This window comes from Branchiostoma lanceolatum, chromosome 2 (assembly GCF_035083965.1).
Source record: "Branchiostoma lanceolatum isolate klBraLanc5 chromosome 2, klBraLanc5.hap2, whole genome shotgun sequence".
Classification (NCBI taxonomy): Eukaryota; Metazoa; Chordata; class Leptocardii; order Amphioxiformes; family Branchiostomatidae; genus Branchiostoma; species Branchiostoma lanceolatum.
The window spans coordinates 18,603,594-18,629,554 of record NC_089723.1 but is presented as its reverse complement, the minus strand read 5'-3'; the positions used below and the strand labels follow the sequence as shown (position 1 = coordinate 18,629,554).

Here is a 25,961-nt window from a genome sequence, read left to right as displayed (position 1 = left end):
AGGTGCACTGGTGCACCCAACCAAAAAAATTAGCTGCACAGAAAGAATTTTGGGTGCACCACAAAATAAAGTTGAATGTCAGCAAAACATAATTAAAAAGTTTAACGCTCCTAAGAACTTCACTTTGTAATTCTATTGCTAACTTCAAAATTTCAAACAAGTAATACATCAAATTAAGTACAACTGTTACACTAACAAAAGATTATATTCCTTTTTTTGATACTTACATTTCAAGAATATTCTGTATACTAGTGCACAATAGTACCTTTACCCTATAGCCTACAAAAATATCTAGGTGCACCAGTGCACCCACAGTCAAAAATTAGGTGCACAGCTCCAATTTTGGGTGCACACAGGTGCACATGCACCCACTATTTCGAGCCCTGAGATATATAATATGATGTCATCATTTTCATCACTCTTAGTAAGTTGGATCCTACACATAGTTTTGATTTCTAGAAGGTAATGAATGTTGATGTTTATTGTGAATCTATTTGTTGTATTATAAGATGACTTGGAAACATTGCATGTGAGGAAACTAACAAAACAATTCCTTCCGAAGTGAAACAGGTGCTGCTTCATATGAGAAACAAGTGACCCCTTGTTGACCCCACAGTGCAGAGGTGCCACCTAGTGGTTATGTTTAGAACTGCAGCCAGCTTTTGCCATGCAATTGCTATTCTGAACAGGTGCATGGATGTTGGTTTCAAAACTACATGTTACATGTATTTCCTAGATCACATCTATCTTAGATATGTAAGGACAAAAACAAGTTGATTGAGTACTAGTAGTCACTGTCCATTAATAGATGTTATCAAAGCACTTTATTTCATGACTTGTATCAGTGAAGCTATAATGTATGGGTACATGTGTTTTTTTCTCATTCTTTGTATTGATTTTCAAAATAACAAAGAAATAATGATAACATGGCACATATACAAAATATGTGAAACACATGAGAAACCACAAAACTGATACATAAAACTAGGACGATAAACCGGATAGTGAGTGTGTGTGTGTGTGAGTGAGGAAACAATAATATGTGATCACAAATAGTTGATAAGAACCCATGCATTTTGGTAATCAATTACATAATGACAAGAATGATTTATGTAGAAAGGACAATATGTGGTCTTCCCCAGGTGTTTTTGAGTCTTATCAAGTCGTTTGGAAATAATGTATTCTAATTGTTGAACATAAGAGACATAAGAAATAAAACCTGATAAATGTAACTTCTTTTGAAAAAAATAAGTTTGACAGGTAAATACATGAATAAATAGACAGGTACATGTTTCTGTTGTCCTTGACCTACCATTTCAGCCCATTGCTATAGGTGTCAATAGACAGGTTGAATAGAAAAGAATAGATACCCTGATCTATTTTGTGATATTCGCAAGTATGCATGTTGCATGAATGTTTCATTGTGTAGGAGAATCCTCTCATCATTCATAACTGTATTGTCGTCCTGCTAGCGCTCTCATCATGGCTAACACTGACACATTTTTTTCCAGACAATAAGGAATTGAATTACCTTTGCCTTTCTTGAATAATTTAGTGCACCCTTCTTGACGACACAATCTAAAGCATCCAAGAATTTATAGGCAGAAATTTATTGAGACAGTTATTCACCACTTATTGGTTGTGCCTTCCAAAGAAGTGAGTTATAGATTAAGCTTATGGATAGAATAGATTACTAACATTCCTTGTTGATGCAGAATGATACTGGACTGTTTTTACATTTTTTGTGCTGCCTATCTAGCCAAGGGCACATGATTGACACCTGTACCTGCATTACATGTATGTACCAGGTGCTACAGTACCTGATATTCCAGTAGATCCCTTATCTTAATGCACAACAGGGTGTGATAAATCTTCACTCCCGTGTTGATTCATATGCAAATCTAGATAACAATTCTCCCTGCCCACATTGTCCCCAGTAATTAGTGTTGCCTACCCGCAGGCCGGTGAGAGATACTGATACTAGCACGCTGGTGATTTGTGGTATTCTCGCATGCCTCTTGTATCTGTTGCCGTGGCACCAGTGTGTTGGTGGGCGTACGGGGGATACGTGTGTCCCGGGAAACGTGCCGAGCATCTCACCACACCTGGATCAATAACTCAGCTTTACGCGGACGGGAGGGAAATGTGGAGCACTTTGGCCTTGAGGACAAGTCAGACAACTGAGGACGCGCGGGGCACCATACAAACACCGTAGGGCTGACATCCTAACCCTGGGATGCACCGGGAAGGATTGCATGTTACTGTGCCTCTGCTGTAAATCAAGGGGAGCCATCAGCAGCACTGATCATAGGAATTGCGCTGCCAGAGTCTGTTATGGAAGGTGGAAATGATGCTTCATTTTACCCACAGCCTGTGCTGTTTTGGGATACATGTAATTCCTAAGTATCTGTCTTTGCAATAGCTATAAATCTTACTGGTCACCTGTCACTAGTGGTCCTCATTTAGACCAGTAAAACCAGTGATTTCTGGCCAATTTGGCCACTATTAAGTGTTTTATCTCTCATAAATTGTTGCCAATTAGGCACCAGGTGAACAGGAGATTGACTGTAATGCTGATAATTCACATTTCATTTCTCTTTCTGACCTTCTTTAATACTTACTTGTTCTGCTACAATGATTTCTACTAATTTTATTACTCTCTCTCTTAAACTGTCCAGTCTATCATTCAATCTCAATGCAGGCATAATCTCTTTTTGCAGATCAATAGCTGTTATATGTGGATACTCATAGTTTGGCTCCTTTCTTACCATAGCGTATGTGGGTAGACTTATGAGTGGTAGTTTTAGTATGCGTCACTTGAAGTAGGCAGTTACAAGATGTTTACTTCTCATCAAGTCTAGTGAAACATTGTAATTTTTGAAGGGGTTGTCTCCATGCCTTAGGCATTTTTCCCTTTCCACAGTGGCACTGTTTATTTTCACGTCAGTATAGATGTTGATACAAGTAGCAGACCTTTTCTTTTCCCTTGTATGCTTGTCAAAAAGACTGCAAACCAAGGTATTTGATTCGCAAGGCCTCAAGACAAATAGAAGGAAAAAATAACAGAAAATTGGATTTATGTCAGTAAGGCTAATAGGGTACATGGATTACCAGACTTTGTTTATAGTCACGTCCACAAGTGGAATTATACAACAACTTCACATGTCAATCTTTCTTATCTTGCTTTTACAGCTGAAATTGTTTTTGGAAGGATGAAAGTCTTTTATCTTCAGTTTTCCAAGGCCTGCTAAATAATGCCTGGAATAACGCCACTGTTATTGTTTGTTCTTCCCTCTCCCACTGCGCTTTCTTAAGATCACTCTCCTTATCCTTACAGTAACCAGGATCAGTTCAGGAAGAGAAAGGGCTCAGCCCGTGTTTTTGGCTTGGTTTCGAGGCTCAACAAGACCGGGCTGTTCTCTCCACGGCCTTTGATTCTGAGTTGGTTTGCTCAGTTGCAGCCTTTGGCAACAAAGTGAACTGTGTGTAAATTTGATTTAGGGCGAAAAGAGTGCTTACCCTTGTCTGCTATGTTGCAGAGGTTCACATGAAAGGTTCGGCTACTCATGAACTTTCCAAAACACTGCGATGTGTGAGGGGAATTGGCTAATTACACCGGTCTACAGATATGAGCACAGGTATTGAGATTGTTCATAAGGGGAGAGCAAATTGCGACATATTCGTATGGAAATTTATAATAGGGTAATTCTGTTCATTGTGTTCAGTGTAAGCATGGTATGCTGTTGAATGTCTAAAGTATATGTACATGGTAATGTGTCAGGGAATGTAGGATTCAAAGCTTTCAATTCAAATGTAGCTTCTTGTCATCAATTTATAGAATGTGGTGAAAGGCCTCAAATACATATATTGTGTATTATAATTGCAGTCTTTGATAAGTGATTATGCACTGGAGTATTTTGGAGGCTGGTCTAATAATTTTGTATACCCAGGAAGGTTGTGACCTGGAAACAATTTGGTAGGCATTTTCGGATTTCATCATATTGAAAACGTAGTGGTAATCAAATATTCTACCCAACAAAAGGTTACTGGGTTTTGCAGGTACTGTTGTGTTTCAATGGTGCATTTCAATGACGCTCGAAACATTCACACTCGGAGGTCCAACAAGTCAAGTACTTTTCCCCCTTGAACAGAGCAGCGAACTTAACATTGTTGACTTAGTTATCTGGATTTAAGCTCCTATTTGATCTGTCAGTCTTTTATTGTTGGTAGACATGTGAATTCCTAGACCACAGAACTCATCAGTAGGCTTGTCAAATTTTGTACTTAGAGACTAGGTGCTCCAGAAGTATGTGTACAGCAGACATGCCGCTGGTAATGCTTGTGTTTTAGGGAGGCTGGCATGTCAGTCTAAAGGTGAGAGTGTTCATGTGTTACACCTTCGCCCTCAGCCTACAAACCTGTGTACCTTCCTGCCTAGTTGACATGCCAATACAGTCCTGGGGTGTGGCTGCAAAGGGACTGACTATATGACTATATCTGGATGACTTGGTCTATCAAACCTGTCTTCATCAGGAGTCGTTTCTGTTGGGTTACTTTGGATTCTACGACTCTTCGTTATCTCCAACAGAGATGTGAGGTACGATGTTGAAAACCCTCCTCAAATGGCTGGAAGTTCTTGAACCTCACAACAACAATTTGGTCGTAGAGAGTTTTATAAATGAATGTCAGAATGACATTTCTGTTTTCTGCATGGGCTTATAAGGTTGACTTCTTGGGACTCTGAAATTGGACTCACCGTAGTGTCCCGGTGTGAGATTTCTACAGATGTTAATAAGTGTTTTTTTCCAGCGCTATGTTTGGCTGAGTAAGCAGTGTTTGGGTTGTGAGATTCATGCAGACAGTTGTGGAACCTGAGAGCCGAGTTGTTGTGCCGGTGAACTTCAACATGCCAGAGATGTATCACTGGGACTTCCAGCCTGTGGAAAGGGCCAAGGTCAAATATGCCGACAGCTGCCGACTTCACCACGATGTACACGTACCTGCCTTTGAAAAATACCTCGAAACCAGGAAGCGGCCACAGGACAACTATGCGCGGAAGTGGCCACAGTCCTCTGATGAAAAATTATCCAAACCAAGATATATGGAAACCTTTGCAAGGAAACTGCTCGAAAAGCATGCACAGAGACAGCCTATAAGATACATGTATAGAGACAAGAATGCAGAGAGAAGGCAAGAACATGAAGCGCAGGTTAAGGTACGAGTTGGGAAGGAGACAGTTGTACATAGAAATGGAGTGCCGCGCTTACGCATGGCTCATGGAACTGTCTCAACAAGCAGCTCTCTGCCTAGCAATAATCTGAACATCATCCAGGGAACTGCTATCGGGTGGTAAGTACATATTACTCCAGTTACTGTAACAGTAGATTACACCATCACCACAGTTAGGCTCAAGATTAATCAACAGGCACCTTATTACACTATAACTTGCAGGTGTTGGTGGCTAAAATGACTCTTGTGCAAAACATATTTTTATGCATTTGCATTACTGTTAGTTCTATCAAATTTGTCACTTCAATCATAGATTCATACATTTTGTTAAATGTACTCATCTTCATATCCCTATAAATGCAATGATATCTAGTCTGTAGCAATACAGAATGTCAAGAAGATCCAAAGCATATCCAGAACTCAAGAGTTCAAAACAGGAAGTTCCACTGCAGTGCTGTAGAAAACCGCTGGGAGACCCTTTATCAAACCTGACCTTTGTTTTCCTGACCCCTAAGTATTGTAAGGATCCATCTTCAGCTTCTCACCTTATGCTGTCCACAAACACACACACACACTGTAACACACACACACACACACACACACACACACACACACACACACACACACACACACACACACACACACACACACACAGAAACAAACTGGCCAAACAGCACCGAAAACATTATCTTCTTGGCAATGGTAATTATCTTCTTCCTAATGTCTTTTAGTCTTTACCAGCAGCCATCCCATATCAAATACTACTTTCAACTGGGTACCATCTGAATATGACTTGGTAATATACTGATAAGGTACTAGGGGTGGATACCGGTTCGCTGGACCTGATTCAGACCTTTATAACATCCAAGAACCGAGTCCAAAAAACCTAAAGCCAAAACAAAAACCTGAGTCAAAAAAAAAAAAACTGAACAAAGTACAAATATATTTCTCTATTTTGTTTGATAAAAAGTGTTTTGAGTCTCCCCTCTGGTTTATCTTGAAAGTCTTCTCCCCAAGAACTTTTATAGTAATGTGCATGTCAGTATAAATTCTCTGTGCTTAATTTTGGTCTAATAAAACAAAACATTAACTGGGCAGGATCAAGTCCAGGTTCAGGTCCGGACCTGAACCTACGTAAATCTCTGGACTTAAACTTGGACTTGAACCTTATTAAGCCGAACTGGTATCCACCCCTATAACCTATAAGGTACCATACCTCATAAGGTACCATTATAAGACACCTGATAACAATGCCATTTTGAAGATTGATGCAGTTTTACTTTAAGCTGTCATCTTTCCCAGTACCCATGCACATGTATATTTTCTAAATCAAGCCTATACAGGTAGTTTTACCACCAGGTGTGACCTGTAACGTGAGATTGTAAACAGGTGTGAGGTTGAGTAGTGTGACCTTAGGAACAAACAGACACTGGCTGGAATCCTACATTGTAGAATGTTCTGGAACAACATTAAGACAGCGATTATGACAACTAAGACAACCATGGGGACTTGTGCCACCAAGTCAAGGCTAATTTTGGTAACCAGGTATGACAGATATAGATGAGGTGTCAGGGTGCATGTTGATGTTGGTTGGATGTTGCCTATAGGTACTGTACACACTGGTAGTTGATTGATTAAATACATTATGATGTTAAGTCACCAGGGTATTGTCATACCAGGCTACATATGTTTGCTTGGATAGACCCTTCCTTTACACAAGCTAATGTATTTATGTTCAGGAATCCTGAAATTCTTCTTCTTGTCTTAGATATTGTTTCTGCCATGTAAAATGTATTTGTTGGGTTTTCTTATGTTGGGTCCCACATGTACTGACCATTAGAGCTCATAGATAAGGAGTCTGACAAAACCTGGTATAAATGATGCACTCTTATGTATTGGAGCAAACATAGGATAAAAAATATCCAGATAGAATATAACTTCAGTTCCAGAACAATGTCAGTGTTTTCTAAAGTAACATGTTGAAATGGTTGGAGGGCAGACTAGGAAGGATATGAAATCACCAGGGAGTTTTAACAATATACCCTGTCACAACTGCCTCGATAATAAGCATTGAGGTTTTTTTTAATGACCGGCATACATGTGCGTGTATCGTCCTCCCACCTCTTTCTTGAGGAGCTATAGTTCAGATAGTCAGCTTCTTCAACATAAAAACATGTCAAGGTTCAAAGCTCTCCAATACAACAATGGACATAAGCCTCTCCATTGTTGTCTGGCAATGGCAAACCATGTATAACAGTCCTAGAAGCTAGAACATAAATCATGGTAGTGGTACACTTAACCCACAAAGCTTAAGCCTAGTGGTAGCTTATTGATTCCGGACAATTGAACACATAGAGCTTCATAAAGGACGTGGGTTCATTTGTGGTGTTTCATCAAACTTGACCAGCCCAGGATACGCTGCATTAAATTTTCATGTAGCGTTTTCTACCTGTCAATTGATAAATGGCCAATAGGGCGGCAGTAGTCTGGTTCAAAGCCCGGGGGACGGAATTGCTCAAAATCTATCATTGGCTATCAGCTCGTTAAGTCTGATTGATACAGGATCACTGATAAATTTCACTTTTAATAACTGGAACTGTTTGTTAATGTCAGATCTTTTATCCTGAAGATAAACTTTTTAAAACGGCAATATGAAATATTTAGTAATCCAGGACATAGCTATTACTAATCGTTGCTGAAGGGTTACAAATCATTCAGCGGGAAAACATGTAACTGATTTATTGATCGGATTGTTTTTGTGCCGTTGCTAAGTTTAACAATGTAATATACAGTTCTCAGGTTCTCACTTTCTAGTGTGCTGAGAATGTAATATCTTGTGAGGTGGTGTAGCGCATTGTTGTGAGATGCATGGCGTAGGTGTAGGGTTACCTGGGAGTGTTAAGTGCCCAGGTATGAGGTCATTTCCCTGGTGAAGGTTACTGTTCCCGCCACGGTTCACCCTGTCCCAGGGCTCCTCTCAAAACTCATGAACTGTCAGAAGTTTTCAACTGTTGTGATTCTTGTCTTGTTGTAGCAAGTGCATTACCATTCCCTTGTGTTGGTATTGCTAACTTGGTGACATAACTATTTTTCTGGAGCAACACCTTTGTAAAGACAGGATGTTATGATTTTGGATAAAAAAGAAAGTAGCTTGCCTACGATCGTTAAAAAAAATTCATTCAAAGTCTAAAGTGATACCAGTTAATGTGTTGATGATGATGTTTTTCTTTAGTTATTAGTCTACTGATAAGCTGTTGATGATTTTTGAAGTCCACTTACCGCTCATACGATAGAAGTTTGAGCCGTGCCCGGTGAGTGACACTCGACTTACGGCGAGACAATGAATGTTATTTACATAAGAAATGGTCCCCATTGTTGTGTGTTTACTCTAGCTCCTGTTACGCAGACACTAAGCGGGCTTTGTACATTGTTGGTACATGCGTGGCTTGTTGGCACCATCAACAGATTTCTAGGTTTTATTATTTGTGTTCTACAAATTGAGTCGCCGATGTGAAGTATTTCCAGGCGACCCTGCTATGGAGGAATTCTGCTGAGCTGTATACACCACAGGAGTGGGCTGTACCAAGTCACGCCACCAGTTGAACTGTTGGTCCTTCGGGGTTGTGTTTTTTTAATTGAGGGTTTGCAACGGACTGGGACGAGGCATGAATACCTGTTGTCCAGGCCTGCTTACAGCACTGGTGTTGTAACATGTCCTTGTGTGTTTACTCCACGCAAACCTTGGGCCGCACAGAAGGAAGGGAATCTTGGGAATCAAGTGCAGTTTTGACGCCATTCTGTTGAAGTCATCCAGGGAACCAATAGGCCATCTGTTCATAATTGGCCACAATAGACCGAAAGGCTTGATTAATGGAGTCCAACTACTTCTGCAAAGACTCAAGTGTTTCTACCTGCCGTGAACTTCTGTACTGTATTCTCTAGAAAAGCGTGTTGCCACTGTTGCAGTTCAATGATTTTTCGAAACTGGACATTTCCTCAAGGATGTACGAAAATTGATGTTTTCTAGGTCAGCAGAAAAACTGATTTAATTAGGGCAAGAAGACTGCTGAATCAAACAGGTGGTTGAGAAAGGTCAGGGTCAGTTCAGCATTGTTTCATGGTAATTCTTCCAATAGGAGCAGTTGTCCAAACACTGCAGATCATTCAACTCCTTAGGAGCTTGTTGACACCATTCCTACTGCAGTCTGCCTATCTGAGGGACACTGGAAAGCGAACAAGTACAAACATTTAGTATATTTTGTACTAAATGTATGTCGCTTTTTGAACTGACATTGGTCCACCTAGCAGTTTCTTTCCAGGGCAGACAAAACACTGTTTTAAGAGGTACTTTGTCAAGACATACCGGGTAAGCAGCCTTACCAAAAGCACCATTCCGGCTCCAGTTATTTAGACAGTGGAGAAGTGTTTGTTGCAGAGGCTCATCAGACATCTCGTGACAGTGCAGTGCGGGAGACTACAGAACATCACGTGCCTGAAATGTCAGCAGGGTGCAAGTTACTGATGGAGTAATCTGCCCACAATGCCTGTAAACCCAGCAGTCTTTGTTGCCAAGACAAATTAGCTCTCTAGCCTGTTCTTCGGGAGGCGTAATTTATGGTCCGGATCCGTTGGTATTAACACGATGACCAGGTCAGAGGAGGATCGTATAATGCAGATGTTGACCAGACGACCGCGGCTTATTCCTGGCAGAGCCACCATGGCAGACTGTATATGGTTGCCAAACTCTGTCGCCAGAACAAGACAGTAAGTACTGTACTCTACTGGTATTGAACATAGAGGTGCACGTTATGTGCTGAACGTGTTGTTGCAGTTACTGTACTGCACCAGTTCTTGCATGAAGTCTGTTTAAAGGTTAGCAGTACATAAATTAGGGAGACTTGACATGTCTTTCAAATCGTCAGTAGAAAACTGTTGTAAACATAGGTGCATTTACTTTTCCTTTACTCAAATCCCAGAACTCAGTGTGAAGTAAATTTATTCATTTATTTATTGATCTGATTATAGATCATGATTGAACATTACTTGAAGAGACAGTTGAAGGGATGGATTCCTGCCAAATTTTATTCTTAATCAAAAGTTGTAGCATATCTGTAAGCAACAGTCTCTCTTCTAGTCTACATTGATATACGTGTAGCACCATTCTCTACTTATCCAGGACTCAGAAAAATTATGCAATATATCTGCTTGATGCTTTAGGTATTGTCGTTTATTTCCATAGTCACTACTGAGGCATTGCATGTAGACTAGAGATAAACAAGTTCATGTAGTGTTAGTGTTAGTAACAAAATAAAATAGATGTCCTATATCTTTATTTGTGCCTCAGAAGTCAAAATGGACCCTATAAAGCAAGAAGAAGTTTCTTATAATGGTAGACATTACTTTTAACTACATGTAATTTTCTGTACTGTCGATGGTAGTGTTCTGTTGCCATCACAGATACCGGTACTTTCTGAGGACCTCTATTGGCAATAGGTAGAACTGCAGGTAGATACCAGTACATGTAACCTTGCTGTCCCCAGCCAAAGTTGTGATACCGTTCGTACATCTTTGCTCCACTAGGCTTCATAGTAAGTTATCAGCTTGTCAACTGTCTTTTGAAATTGTTTATAGCCTATAAAAAAGGCTATATGTATACTATCATAACAAATTCAGGATTGATATGTATGCTGTAGTCTGATTACTGTGCTTCATTGTGATGGTGCTTTTGATGGTGATGGTGTTTTTTTTCAACTCCGAAAAAACAAAGTATTGGAGGATTCATGCACCGTCTTTTTATGACATCTTGAAAATCAGCCACAGGCCTCGAAATTAACTTTTTCCCCTACTGTCCCAACATTGTCCCAAAAGTGGATTTCAACTGTCCCGAAAGTGTCCTGAAGTGTCCCAACCAGGGCCAAAGATATGAACTTAGTGTCGGGTCTGCATTCAGTTCCAGAGGTTCATGTTCAGGTTTGGACCTATACTCAAGTCAGGACCTGAGCCCAAGCCAATCTGTGTTAGAATATTTTTTAGTTATATACAAAATTGTGTATTGTAAAATAGAAAATTGCATGAAATTTGAAAAATATAATACATACAAAGGTATATACACTCAGTAGTAAACACAAGTTTCAACAAAGTTAACAACCAGAAATATTGTTAACAACCTGAAATAATGTATTTTAATAGGTTATAAAAGAAAAAGCATAATTCTGCAGAGTTTAAAGACTTCGTTGATGCGGTGGCTCTTGGGGAGGTAGAATAAATCCGAAAATGTTTGATTTCTAATCTTGCAGGGCAAACCTTAATCAAGTAAATGAGGTGTGACCATCCCTCTGCTGACCCCCTGTCAGGGGAGCAGACATGTGCCACAGCCTAGCTGGGACAGGCTTTCCTTTCACTATGCTGAGTGATAAATGATGATTGATTTTGAGAAGACTATATATATATGGCCTCCGTCGGTCAGTATTGACCATCATGGTAAAATCCTAATTCACAACAGCCCTACAGCATCGACTATGGCTAAACAGCCCTATACGAGAATGGCAGTCTCTGCCACAAAAATCACATCTGTAAGCTGACTAAGTTCTGTTGCAAAGCTCTTTTCTGCGGATCCGCTTTTCTTCTGCGCTGTGCATCAGTCTGACTTCTCCTGATTTGAGCTGTCTGAACAGTGTGCATCTCCACCTGGAACGGTCACTTGCAAGGTCCTCCCAGTGCTCCGTATCAATATTTAGAGCCTTCAAGTCCCCCTTGAAGACTAGTACCACACCAAAAACAGTGGGTGGGACCAGTATACAGTTTCACAAGGGAGGAGCACAGTGGCACTCAGGAGCCCTGATTGTCCCAAATATGTCCCGAATTGATTATTGAGTTGTCCAAGGTCAAATTTTGGTGGCCCCGGGACATAGGGACATAGTTAACTTCGAGCCCTGAGCCACTTACCTATCCATTCTTTATGTATTATTTTAAAAATACTTAACCCACTCCTCACAAAATGTGACTATATAAAACTGCAACTAGGTTTATATCTCTTAAGGGGGAGTCTTCTTACTGATAACATTGTTTGGTTGTCTGTGGAATAATCTTTATGATCTTACACCATGTCATAGATTTTCAGGTTGTTATTTCTAATTTGTGAAATTCCTCATGACCTATACATTATTTTGTATAAAGTTGACTCCTATGATATCACATGTACTTCTTACATGTACTTCTTACATGTACATGATAGTATGATCATGGTCAAAGTCATACCAATTTTTTTCTAGGAACATATCTGTTAAATGCAGTTTGCGTTAGATTTTTTTACTGTGATGTTCAAGTTCAACTGTTTTGTCCCACTGTTGCTGCTGCTGTTATTACTGTCCTAGTTACATGTTCATTATGATACTGGGCGTTGTTGACAGGCCGTAACTTAACCAAGCATTACTTAACGTGATATGTTTCTCATGTAATGAACACTTCTGACCGCGTTATCCTTTAACATTAAGCAGTTACCTCATAGCTGGTAGATAAATATTGACTTCGCAAGTCTATCTGTGGTGTAATGTTTCACGTACAATTGGTCAGTATTCTCCTGGGCAGACAGACTGGATGTGTTGACTTGTAAACACGCGAGCCATAAAATGTCTATGTGTACCGATCAACATGACAAGCTGCTTTACCTGAACCCTTGCGGTATCAGAACAGTGCAGGCATAGTCTTGTGGAGGAACCTGTGATACTGGGAAGGACTGCTAGTTTTGATATCTTGCATAGATTTATTATCTATTGATGTTAATTTCTGTTAAACGAAGCCTGATAATGCTGTACCTTCCCTTAAGGCCCACCCAAACACAAAAATAGTCTGTAAACCCATGCAGTGTTGACAGGTAAACAAATGAAGGTCCTTAACACATGAAGACACAAATACTGAGTAATTATTTCCTGCTCTATGAATATTTCATGCTTAATGCAATACCTGGATAGGTACATTTGTACTGGGAAGGTGCCCTGTGTAACTGCTATTGATATATGATTTGTATACCAAAATTTTATCTTTTATTGCCTGACACAATCAACTACTCTCCTCAAGTACATATGAGATAAGTAGTACTCTCAGGTGATTTAAAATGAAACGGATTGAAAATTGGCTTGTAAATGTAGCAGATGGCGATGATGATATAGGACGTTAGCTCAAGTGCAGCGCTGTTGCTAGGTTCCATGTCGTGTTAAGCCGTATGGACACTTCTCTTGGCAGTTTTGTTTGAACCTATGTCAACACGAGGCGTGCAGAGACAAAGCTGTGTCCATACCAGCGGGGGGCTCCTGGTAACAAGATAAAGTGCTTAGACCTAACCATTTTGCCGGAGGTATAACCCAATAAAATTTGGTATTAAAGGTGTAGCTTAAATCTTCAATTGATAGTGATATACATTTTGTTGGTTAAGAAATAATAAGAACATAAGAGAAGAAGAACATTCAAGAAGAAAATTGACATTTTCAACTGATTTTTCTTTCGTTTGACACCTAAGAAGTCCATTGATACCCCCGTATTGTATAAGTAGTTCAGCCCAAGACAGGTGTATATCTGAACCCAGGTATTGTTGTTGTCCTTTGGGTCATTAGTGAAGGAGTTCTCCTTTGTTGCTGTCTGTTGCTAGTGAAGCGATCAAGCTGCCGTGACTATGTCAGCCAACATTTTCTTGTTCTCTCCAATCCCGGGATGAGCATACACAACCGGTGCAGGATCCACCTGCGCTCAGCCACGGTTTGGAGATGTTTGTAATTGCAGTTTGCAGATTATGTGGATCGACTTTGCAGTGTCTTGTGGAGTAACTGCTGTATCCTATTACGGTGGGGCAGGTGTTGGGACCCCTCAGGGCACCTGCTGTCCCTAAGGTTACTGGCTTGGTTGACAGAAGAGCCCCAAGGAAGGACTAATGTAAATGTTGCAGACAGACGGACCAAAACTTACCTTTGGAAGATATGTCAGAGCATTTGTAAGAGCAGATTCAGCAGAATAGCGACTTCTGGTATGGAACTTGAAGATGAAGAAATCAGCCTTGCCAGATTCATCAGATAGTTGCAAGAAAGGGTGAAATGTCCAGATGCTGCAGCTTTTACCTGGTATTTCCACCTGCGACTGGTCATGCAAAAGAAAGCATCTTCTCCAAGTGATGTTTACCGCTCAACACCATGCCAGTTTGGGTTGTTGACTATCAAGGCTGACCATGTCCTGAAGTTCTAGTCCATTTATTCAGGACCGACATACTAATGTACAGTGTCTAGTCAGGTCACGGTGACTGCTTGTTTCACTGGCTGCTCATGAATGATTGCAAAGAGTGGCAGACCTTCAACAGACATGAAGCTATGTCAGCTTGACAATGATGTCGACATCCAGATATGTCTGTGCTTGCGGTCTCCTGTGAGGACGGTTTCCTCCCCAGATTAACTGGTTCGTGCCTGGTTCACAATCTCCACGAGCAGACCGGCGCGGGAATGATCCGACTGCCTCTCATAAAACAGCAGGGCTACCTGGATGCCCTGACTGCTTACTACAGCTATAACAATGGCAAAGCCAAACTTAAAGTTAAAGACTACCGTGGGAAGTATAGAAACATGTAAGTACATGTAACTTTGTTCTTGTACAAATACATGTAGTTGTGCATTCCATTTTAGGACAACAGAGTAAGTCCATTACCAGGTCCTACCTGAGTGCCGCTGGATTTCTTTTTGTTGCTTCAGCTTTGCTCTTTAAGCTCTTTCCAAGCATACTCTCAGGGGATGGCAAAGATGAACACAAGTGACATGTTTTACATAGATGTCCTTTGGCTGAATATACAGCATTTGGGGTAAAATGCAACAAGAAAGATCTATGTTAATGGTACATGTAGTGATGGTAGATGATATTGCTGAGGAAAAAGTAGCTGTAACAAGTAGCTATAGGCTGAGCATACAATCTAATCATATTGAAAGTCAAAAGAAAGAAAGGAGAAGGTTACAAAATCAATCAGGTATGAACTGTGTAAAGTCTTTTAGGCAACTCTTCCCAGTGACAAGTGTTAACTTACTATGGCAACGTGTCTTGCTTGGAAACCCTTCAGTGAGTGTTTCCTAGTTACCCAGAGAGTGGGGCATTGTGCAGGTGACATGCGTAGTGTCGTTAACAGTCCTCTGGTGAAAGGAGCACAATCCAGGTGTGCAGCTGACTAGACTTTGATGGACGAGGAATGCGCTCTTAACAATGTCATGTCTTCAAATCCCAGCAGAACAGAAATGTGTAGAGACTCACAGAATCATTGATAGGCTTTTAAACATACTCGTACTGAACAAAAATGTTGCCTCAATTTAATTATATTAAGCCAGGTATTTACACATGCCTACATTAAGAAGGCAAATTACAAGCAAACTTATGAGGTTATAAAACAAAATGTAGTTAGAGCTTTAAGTTTTGGGTACACATTTAAACTTAAAGAGCCTGATATCACTTACATGTACTTGCACCTTGATGTCAAAATTATGACTGAAATAAATTGAGTGCATTTATTTTACAGGTATATAAGTTGCAGACACATTAATCCTGAAGTTTACTTTATGAAATGTATGTCGTTGACCCATCTTTGTTTTATTCTGGCTACAGGTTAGGTTAGGTATTGGCTGTTTTGGACAAGGACATACAATGAACAATGCCCCCTACCAATTTGTGTTGGTATTGCAACAATGATTCACCTCTATTGCTATAACTGAAGATAGATGATAACTGTAGACTTTTGATTTTCTTCTCCAGTACGACATCTCCCAGTAGTAACCACTTCAATCGTGAGGACCTGTCTCCCCAGCGTGTGGACCGAAACCTCTCCACTTCCACTACCTCATCACATGACTTCCGCCCTCTGGAGGAGCGGGAAGATCGACCAATAGGAAGCCAGTATGGTATACCACGGATAGACCAGGACAGAGGTATGTTGAAATAGTCACAAATAGCTAAATAATGTGATATAAGACAGTTAAACCATTCAGACTCTAGAACACCTACTAACTTCCTTAGTTTGTTTAACCCTTAGCACTCTGAAGTAGCCGTTGGGCACCCAATTCCCTATTGGTTGCAGAGTTAGGTAGCAGGGCGAAATTTAAGAAGTGTCATAATAAATGTTTAAGCATGTATTCTCTATCAACAGGTTTGATACTTGGTACTAGATATATTACTACAAATTTTGAAATATCATTTACCACTGTAGCAGGTAGCTGTAAGTTAAGACGGACACTTGTTTTCTCACTGACCTTGTCTTTCAAACCAGTGCACACCCCTCGGGCACAAATGGGAGCGTCCACACCCATGGAATGATAGATTGCAGCACCCAGTTCTATACTTCTTACTTTCTGCCGTTAATGCACCATGTAAGATTTCCACAGAGATAGAAGTACGGGACCTTGATTGTGATCTGAGAAGCCAGGCCCTTATCCTAGCGGCCAGTCCATTTGGAGTGAAGTCCTCCTCCCCATTTAAACCTTTAGGCCCACTCTGTCCTAGTTGTAGGATTAATGACGACTGTAGTAAGCCAAGGTCTCCCTCCAATATTGGGTACCAGGTATTTAATCTAGACTAGTGCTTCGGGCTAATTAAATTTGTGGGTCTCCATCCATCGTATGTCGACCGTGTTCAACCTCGCGGTTATTGTGCGGGGAATTGGAATTGAAGTTAACTGCTGTTACGTGTTACTGGGGATATGTATTGAGATATGGTGGAAATTATATTATGCGTGTTATCAGTAAGTGGAAAAAAAGCTGTATAAGTTATGATGAGGTATGTGGCAGCTCATAGAGTCCCAAGTGCATGGCCTTGTCAACTGTACAAAAATGTTTGTACTATGTCATACAAAACGTCAGGGAATATCTAGTTTCTTAACATTATAACTTCTTATATATTGTGTTAGTTTTCTATTTTTTAAAGCAGCTGTAATGCTACATGTACTTTCTGCAACCCCCCTCCTTTCAAAATGATCTGACCCACCCCCTAATTTGGCATTTCTATTAGTGTGACAAGCGGCATTGGCCACAATTTGGTGGTAAATATTTAATACCTCTCTAATTACACTAACACAAAGAGTTGCCACAATACAAGAGTAACACTACCCACACTGCCTAAGACAACGGTTACTGCTGTTCCTACGGCCATGGCCTACGTCTTGGTAGTACCTGGACCCAAAGAAGACTTCTTATACAAGCAGTATGCAAGGACGCCTGTCTGTAAGACATGTAAGTACTTATAGATCGGTGTACTTGCTTTTCTAGGAAAGGATGTGCTTTTACTCGGTCTTCGTTGTTGCTTGGCTAATTGTCACGGTCTGTTGATTCAGGCGAGGTGTTTGGCCTTGCCAGCTTAGTGGTCGTTGCTTTTTTTAGTCTAACTGACAAAACAAGGCTGTTCGGTACAGTTTAGAGGGCCCATGGCTGAGAATTTCCATGCACACTAGAAACTGTCTTGCATGATGAGAGATCAGAAGAGTCTTTTTTACAAGTAAGAAGTAAGATGAGTCTGTAAAAGAGAATCGTTTTACGCGGAAGACTTTCAGTGAAAGTGCCATAGGAAAACAAAGCTCCTCCTGTTTGTATTAGTGTCATTCGTTGGCAACAAAGGTCCATTACATGCATGGAGTCTTTGTAAGTCTGTTACCCTTTTACACCTCAGACTTTCTCAGCACCAAGGAAAACATGCAATTAATTTGTCAGCAGGGAGAACCCATTACATGTTAGTAGATATAATCACAGTTTAATATTTCATGAAGACCCCTGTCAGTGATACAAAGTAAGGTAGGAGAGATAGCTGCCATGAACACAAAAACGATGTTCCCTTGTGACAAGTATATCATGACTCATACACGATTCATATCATCTAGATATAGTCAAAGCTGCCAATTAGATACGATACACATCAGGATTCATGAATATTATTTGTCATGTACATGTACTCCCATTGCTAAGTGCTTTGTATTATAAGTGGGACCCCCTGTAACAATGTAAGACTAGTAGAGAAGACTAATCATATACTACATGTACTTGCAAGTAAGCCAGTCCCTTCTGAAGACCTCATAAGTACAGGTTTTAAGTCTCAGATGTTTTGCAAAGTGTACGTATTCCTTGTATCTTCATCTGTCTTCAGATATGCACATGTATTCCTTGTACCTTAACAGCATAAAAAGCTTTATAATCCAATTATAACATGCTTTCAGGCCTTCGACTCAATGGGCCTCAAAATAAACTTTTCTGTCTGTAATCCTACGCAGTGCAAAACTGAAAACATAGTCCTGTTACACATGTATTAGGTGTAAGCGATATGTGACCTAAACAGATTTCAAAGTTGTCCAGTTTGAATTTTTGTTGTTTTGGGGGAGAGCACGGTTAAACTATGTAATTTTGAGCCCAGCTCACTCGGTCTGAACTTGAATATGGTAGTAATAGTACGTAGCACAGACTAATCCACTCTACCTGCCCAGTGGTACTGTAAACACCAAAGACAAACACTGCAAATGCACAAGCTGCCTCCATCTGGAAGTGTGGAACAAAAGGATTCGAAGCATGACTCACGGCTGAATTACACGTTCTCTGATTGGGACGGTGGGTGCAGCTAATGAGAGTCGTGCTGACGCATATTGGAAGTATTTTCAGCTGTCTGACTTCCTGGGTATATCACTATATGTGTGAAAGTTAAACTTTGTAATGTAAGAAGTGAAATTAAACAGTCCTTCCACTTCCACACAAAAACTCGAAAAATAGAAACATATTTTTACAAAAATATAGAGTTTCTTTTTGTGTTTTTCTAGAGGCATTTTACACTAAAACGACCCCTCAATTGGAGTACACAATTGTATAAGCACAAATTAGGTTTCTATAATGAGTTGCACTTATGCTGGGCTGCTAAGCTATTAGCTCTTGGCATGGGTTGTCTCAAAACTAGTTTTTAGGGACAGCTCATCATTTGTACATTTGCATGTAGATAGATTAAGTCCTTCTCCCATTGAAGCTATTTGTCATTTTACCCCTGAGTCAGTGTTAGCGCATAAACAACATGTGAGGGATCATTATATTAGTGAATGCAGAAATGTAATTGGCAAAAAAGGAGTCAGCCTTCAAAAATGAAATTAAGGTATCCAAAAGCTGCTTAAGTAGAATTCATATTTCTACCTAACACAGTTTTGGGATGCTGTTAAACTTGGAACCCTATAAAGTTCATGGCATTGTATGTTTTGAAAATGAAATGAAATTTTGTATTGGTGAATATAATGTAATATAATGTCTGATATATGGTGCTGAAAATGTAGCTGTTATTAAAGTCAGAATTTATTTTTTTCAATTTGGTGATTACTGATTATGCTGAATATTTGATGGGATCAGAATAGGCTATGTGCCAGATCTGAATTAGATGAACTCATTGCGTCAGTGAAACCTACGCGAAGTATACATCAGCCTACAGGGCTCGAAATTCAGTTTCGGGAATAGGTGCACTGGTGCACCCAACCTAAAAAAATTGGGTGCACCAAAAAGTTTTTGGGTGCAGCACATAAAATAAAGTAGAATGTAACTTAGTTGATTGTAAGCAAAACCTAATGACAAACCTTACTGTTCCTCTTCATGCACTTTTGGCACCCGATCTCGGCACGCAGTTTTGAAGCTTTCAAAATCGAAATTAACTCAAATTCTAACATCAAAATCTTAAACAAGTACTACAACAAAGATTTTATTATTTTCTTACACTTAGATGTCAAGAATATGCTGTCTACTAGTGTGCAGTGATACCTTTATGCACCCAGTATTTCGAGCCCTGGCCTACTTAATCCATATAAATATGCCTATAGTTAAACCATGATTTATTCATTTCATTAGATACCCAGGAAATTCACTTTGCTCTTTGTGGGGTGTATTTGCACTCCAGCTTTCCTTATACATTACTCAAGAATGAGATACACATTAAAGTTATACTATTAGACACAGGTACAAGTTTGCTTCTTCTGCAGGAAACAACTGCACCTTATCTACATGATTACATTTATCAAATAGAAGTTGAGTTGTCCTCCATGCCCAGACATATATGTGAATGAAGATGTATTTGTTCTCAGCATTGTCAATATCTGAGAGGCATTATGATATTGAGTTCTACCAATGGTCTAATTCATTACAACACTGTAGAGGACTACATCAATGTTCTGCGTCAACAGTAGACATTAAAAGCGAGTTTTGAAGTGGAAGTTCAAACATTTCTCACAGAGGCACCATTAGCCTGTTCAGTGCCCCGTGACTCCTGTATTGAGCTGTTGTATTTGGAGCAAATGGAACGTATCCCATCAGCCCAGACTGATGGATCAACTTGACCTGCTGTGCATTCGTTAAAGTAAAGACTAGGCTGATGGCTCAAGCCTGGGGTTTTGCTGAAATTCTGTTTAAGGTAGCGCCATTTTTGTGTAAATTTGAATCTCAAGGTTTCTTTATCGTAGTCCACATTGTTTCCATAAAATCCAAAGGACATACAGCTGGAAATGTATTGAAATTGTTGTATATTAGACTAAACACAGGACTAAAAACGTATGTGGCTCTGCGAATTCACATCTTCTGTGTAGTGTCAAGGACAAGCCTGCTTTATTATGTATTAAGAACATTTACATGTGTATATAAAGATTCTGATATTTTTTAATAATTTGAAAGGTTTTTTTAGAACATTTTTTATGTATGGACGTACCCTTGCAAGAGACTGCTGCATGTTATTTTGTAAATTAAAAAAGATGATTGACAATGATGAAGTCATATCCAATCACTCAGTCTCCATACGTTCCACCATCTATATAGTTACATGGCTCCAACACTAACTGCTAAACTGTGTCAGTTGATAATGGAATAGTTCACTCAGTCTATGAAGGGAAGGGGTTTATAGGGATAGAAGCAATATTATGTTGAAGCTTAGTTTCTGAAAAACCTGTTAAACCTAGAATATTTCATACCGATTAATGCTCTATTAATACTACATCAATATGAACATCCCAAATGTCAAGTTTTTTGCCTACTTTAATCAACTTTCAGTTTTTCTTTCCTGTTGCTGTTTGATTCAGTTCGTCATCATGACCTGTCAGAGTCGGTTCCACCACAGTGGATTGATTTGTGCCACCTGGCCAGTCCTGCCACAGGCAATAGTCTCTCTCATTTACCTTCAACAGCGTACACATTTGCATGGCCCATTTTACCACATTGATTTCTCTCCCACTACATGGTGATGCACTCTGTCGTAGATTGGCAGCAACATGTTTTGGCTATAGAATGTTCCAGATAGGTATTGTATGGTTTCTTGGTTTCAGACCAAATTTATACCTGTAGGGTCACCCCGATGCAGATGTCACTGTACCAGGTCTCCTGTGTATCATTTAGTACAGAGAGTTGACAGTGAATGTGAATGGAGAGAATGGAGGTTGTGAAATATTGGAGGATGGCGCACGAAGAAAATTGCTTCATCTCTTATGAGGTATTGGAGAATGCCCTTACGACATACGGGATCACATGCACTTGGAAACCTTATGGCCCCCCTGATGGTTTCTATGGTAAGATGTCTTTCCAGCCACTTTGCTCTGGCGATAAGATACACCTTTTGGGGATATTTTGCCACAGTGCTATTACCATTATGAATATAGAGTCTTATGGTTATAGTGATTACGTGTCACATTAATATTCCTGAGTATGATACCTTACTCTAGAACTTCATCACACATTGTGTAATAGTAATGTGTACTAGGCCTTTTTACAGTGGTATTAGTCAATCCTTTGTTCTGTTGCATCCCTAACCCCCAAATGACGAGATTAGAGGCCATGAATATTTCATCAGAGGCTTCAGGCACTGAAGCACATCCAACGTCAGATAGATAAGAAGGAATTGTATCGCGTACTGAGGACATCACACGTGCCGTTATGGAGTGTTTTTGCGATGCTAATCTTTGAATGTAGTCTCATGAATGGCCATGGATATTGAACGATGTTCTTTTTACTCTGACCTTTCTCACCTACTGTTACAAGGAAGCTAATGTGATGGCTTATTCAGTACACTTCAATATACATCTACATGTAGAATTAAACTGGCCAAGTAAGATTGCTTTATGAATTTCCTATTGGCTTTTGGATTGTGAATAAAGTATAAAAACAGAGAGATGACTTCCATATTTTTTTATGTTCATATTGTTGACAAACTGCCAGCTATGGTTACTGGGAATTGGTTCTCATCTATTATTTAACACAACAACATAGGCTGGGTGATTTCTGGTTCAACTAACACACTGATATTGCTCACTGTTTGGGGCGGTGTGGTTGATGTACATGTAGTCTGGGCATGGAAGCTGAAACAGGTAATGGTAAATATAGTTTGAGGTTAAATCAGATGTAAGATATGGACCTTACCTGTTTGTGACTATTCAAAATTGTCTTCTTCACCTCATTAACATGTCAATTTGGAAAAAACCTGGTTCTCCAGTTCTTCCCTTTAGTGGCAGATGCTGTACATGTCTGAAACGTCTGACTGTTTCAAAATTTTATCCAGTTGCTTGAGTAACTGTCATTTGGCATATCTTATTACCTAGATGTCTAACCTTCGATGACTATTCAAAATGTATCAGCAATGTTAGAGGTCAGTGTGCATGGATGTAATGTCTTCTCTGTCCTGAGGCAATTGTTCTTGTCATGTAGGGTTAGAGTGATGATACAATGTGTAATATTACTGACCTTCTGTTATCACTGGTGATATATTATGTACCGAGAGGTTTATCATTTTACACACAAAGAGCTGTGGTTGTTCAGACCATGTGATTGGTGTATTCTATGTCTAACAGCACATTTCTGTTACAAGGTTATCTTAGATCAGGAGGAAGGGCTGCCTAAGGCTATACATATTGTACATAATGCAAGTGTGCGGTGTGTGCACCTCTTGCTTTTTTGATGGTATACATGTATAATCTTTGAAAATTGGAAGAGAATCGACACAAGTGAAAATGGCCATGATGGTGGGAAGAAAACCAGGTACATGTTATTAACTGTGAATGTAGCATGTCATGTTACATGTTGAAGCCATGTTTAACGTTTCTTGTGTTTACCTCCCAGCACTTAGAGCTGATGAGATAAAATCAAAGGATGGCACAAAGTGGAACGCGTTCAAACCCACATGGGAGCGAAATGCCGGGATCCACAGTTCCTCCTACATCCTCCGGGAGACAGTTCCCACCCCGCACACTCAGGTAGGCCGCCCCGTCAGCCATCTTGGTTCACCGCCATGTTTGTATTTATCCAGTTCGGCGGGGTTTGTTGCGGTCGTCAGACCAGTGTGGTAACGCCCACCCGAGGGAGTCCTGTGTCTCCAGAGAGTCTCCCGCTTTCAGCAATGCTTCGGTGAGAATACTGCACGCCGCTCTTACAGCATGAATACGTAATTAACATAGCCTGTACAGCACAATCATTCAAGGGAACACTAACTTACACATTTTAGTGTCAGTGGTAGAATCAACATACATGTACACCAAGCACTTTTAAAGAAATTACATGTGTTTCTATTTATACAGCATTGGTTGATAAATGGTGACCGTTACAGAAAAATAACTGGGTATTGGATGTAATTGAGTTGGCATCTATGTGTTAGCAATGGGGCTCACTAATAACAGCCTTATGCATGTGATAGTGATGTGAGATAGCAAGAGATGTCTAAAGCAAATCAGCATGCTGCAATAGAATTATGTTGTCTCTCCCTTCCTGCTAGTACTCCTCCTCACCTTGAAAGGCTGGTTTTACATGATTCCAAATAAAGAGGACAAAATTTAACCTCATTTTGTTTCAGTATCAGTTGTATTTGATTATTTTAATTAACTACACATAACCTCTCCTGTATGTCTCCTCAGATCAACGGCATCTCCCTGTCCAGAAACAGTAACACAGGGCTGGGGCTGGGGAGAGGAGATGAGCTTCCATTGGCTCTCGGAGCCTTGTCACTGTCGTCTCCTGTCAGGAGAAGAGAGTCCAGTCCTAAAGCACCTCCCAAGTAAGTCCACACAGAAAGAAAGAAGTACTGTAACGGATATGCAGTAGAAACCGCTTTTTTTGCAATTTTCCTGATTACCTGGCTTTGTCGATTACGAGGTGTAGCTCAAACCAAGGCTCAAACTGACCTGAGTTAAACTACAGGGTGGGGGGTGGACAGGACATTACACAACAATACAACAAAGAATACAAACATGATGCACTGCGCCCCTCCCAAAAATCTACCAGTATCAAAAATTAGGGTAATCTCTTTGTATTTTCGGGGGCGAACAGGACAAAAACATCCAAATTCGAAGAAGTTTGTATTGTAGCTACGGGCCGGGCACAGTGTCTAGCGTCAAAAGTCCCACTCCTTTGTTTTTGTCTTGTTATACTTGTGAACAACCGATGTCAGTGCCAAACATATTGCAATTAATTGGTTTCAACTGTATTTCAGCTGGAGGTCACGTCCATGCATAAATGAGATAAATGTAATCTCCAAGCATATGAAATGGTAGGGGCTATTTTGTGGTGCACGCTTTCTTGTGGTTCTTCTCCCGCTAGCCCTGACCGCCTCATCTGCTTGCAGATTGAAATAAATTGAGTTGTTCCAATGTTATGTTAGAAAATTTTGCAATTTGTCACTGTTATGTCCTAAGAAATTTGTTGACGTGCAGCTACCTTAAGGGGGTGTCTGACCAGACCCGTAGCAGGTTGGTGACCTTGCTGCGACCAAGCGATTTGAGAGAGCACTCAACAAATTCCATCGATAAAAAAGGAAGCTTTTTACGCTTTTTGTGTTTTGTCATCATTTTAGTCATACTTGTGCTTTTTGCATGATATTCCCATTGTAAAGTCAAGTGTAAACACAAATCTAACTTAGGTCGCAGCAAGGTCGCCGACATGCCACAGCTTCAGTGAGATACTCACTTATAGCCTTAGATCCGTCCATGTTGAGTCTGCTCCAACTGTTACCATGGACAGATCTCAGGCTAGTTTCTGTACATGTGTGTCTTCTGCAATCGTCCAACAATGTCTAATGTTGAAGAGCTGTGTTACTTTGTGGGAATAGAACTAATAAATATTATTGTAAATGAATTTTCTTCAGGTGGAAACTTGAAAGCAAGACTTCCTTATCAGCACCAGCTGGCCAGAGATGTGAGTACAATCTATTAGCGAATTAGTCATTGTTTGCCTACAACAAATTTATTTATACATTAAATCTTACATTCAAAGGTAATGCAAAAGTTCTCTGTTATACATTGTAGCTGTCACCTAGATAGTGTTTACAAGACCCAAAAATAGGCCTGCAGTTTTGTATGGTAAGGCTGGATATTGTTAGAAGTTCTTCAGACCTGGTGGTATGTTTAAGAGTAACTTAATTTGAAGTTAATGCAAGTAATGTGTATACATACTATAGAATGGTGATAAGATGTACCGTAAAATTACTATTTACGTACGCACCCCTCCTAACGTACGCACCCCCGATTTGGGGACGATTGTGGGCCTGACTCAGTGAGTTGAAACGTTCAGGAGAAAAACCCTCCTAACGTAAGCACCCCCTCTCCAGCATTTCGGTGGATAGTTAGAGGTTGACATGATCATCCTTCCAATGATGTTTACCGACTTAAAGCGTTACTGAGAAAATGTTTCTGGGTAGAAAAAGTCAAACAATTTAAATATTGTTATGTATTATTTATTCTTTATTACTGATTGATT

The 25,961-nt window shown here is 40.0% G+C and overlaps 1 protein-coding gene across 4 annotated transcripts in view; it reads left to right on the top strand.

Annotated features, from left to right (window-relative positions):
• Positions 1-25,961, top strand: part of LOC136427724 (uncharacterized) — a 36,570-nt gene that overhangs the window by 8,399 nt on the left and 2,210 nt on the right. Inside the window, exons 1-6 of one of the 4 annotated variants that reach the window (XM_066416836.1) lie at positions 1,948-2,341; positions 4,810-5,349; positions 16,000-16,172; positions 23,337-23,470; positions 24,125-24,264; positions 25,351-25,400. In XM_066416836.1, coding sequence (XP_066272933.1) covers positions 4,853-5,349; positions 16,000-16,172; positions 23,337-23,470; positions 24,125-24,264; positions 25,351-25,400 — 994 coding nt within the window. In that variant the 5' untranslated portion in view covers positions 1,948-2,341; positions 4,810-4,852. Of the gene's footprint in view, positions 1-1,947; positions 2,342-4,809; positions 5,350-13,809; positions 14,834-15,999; positions 16,173-23,336; positions 23,471-23,523; positions 23,622-24,124; positions 24,265-25,350; positions 25,401-25,961 lie in introns of those variants that run through there. The other 3 variants (XM_066416837.1, XM_066416839.1, XM_066416838.1) reach the window with 3 other exon arrangements.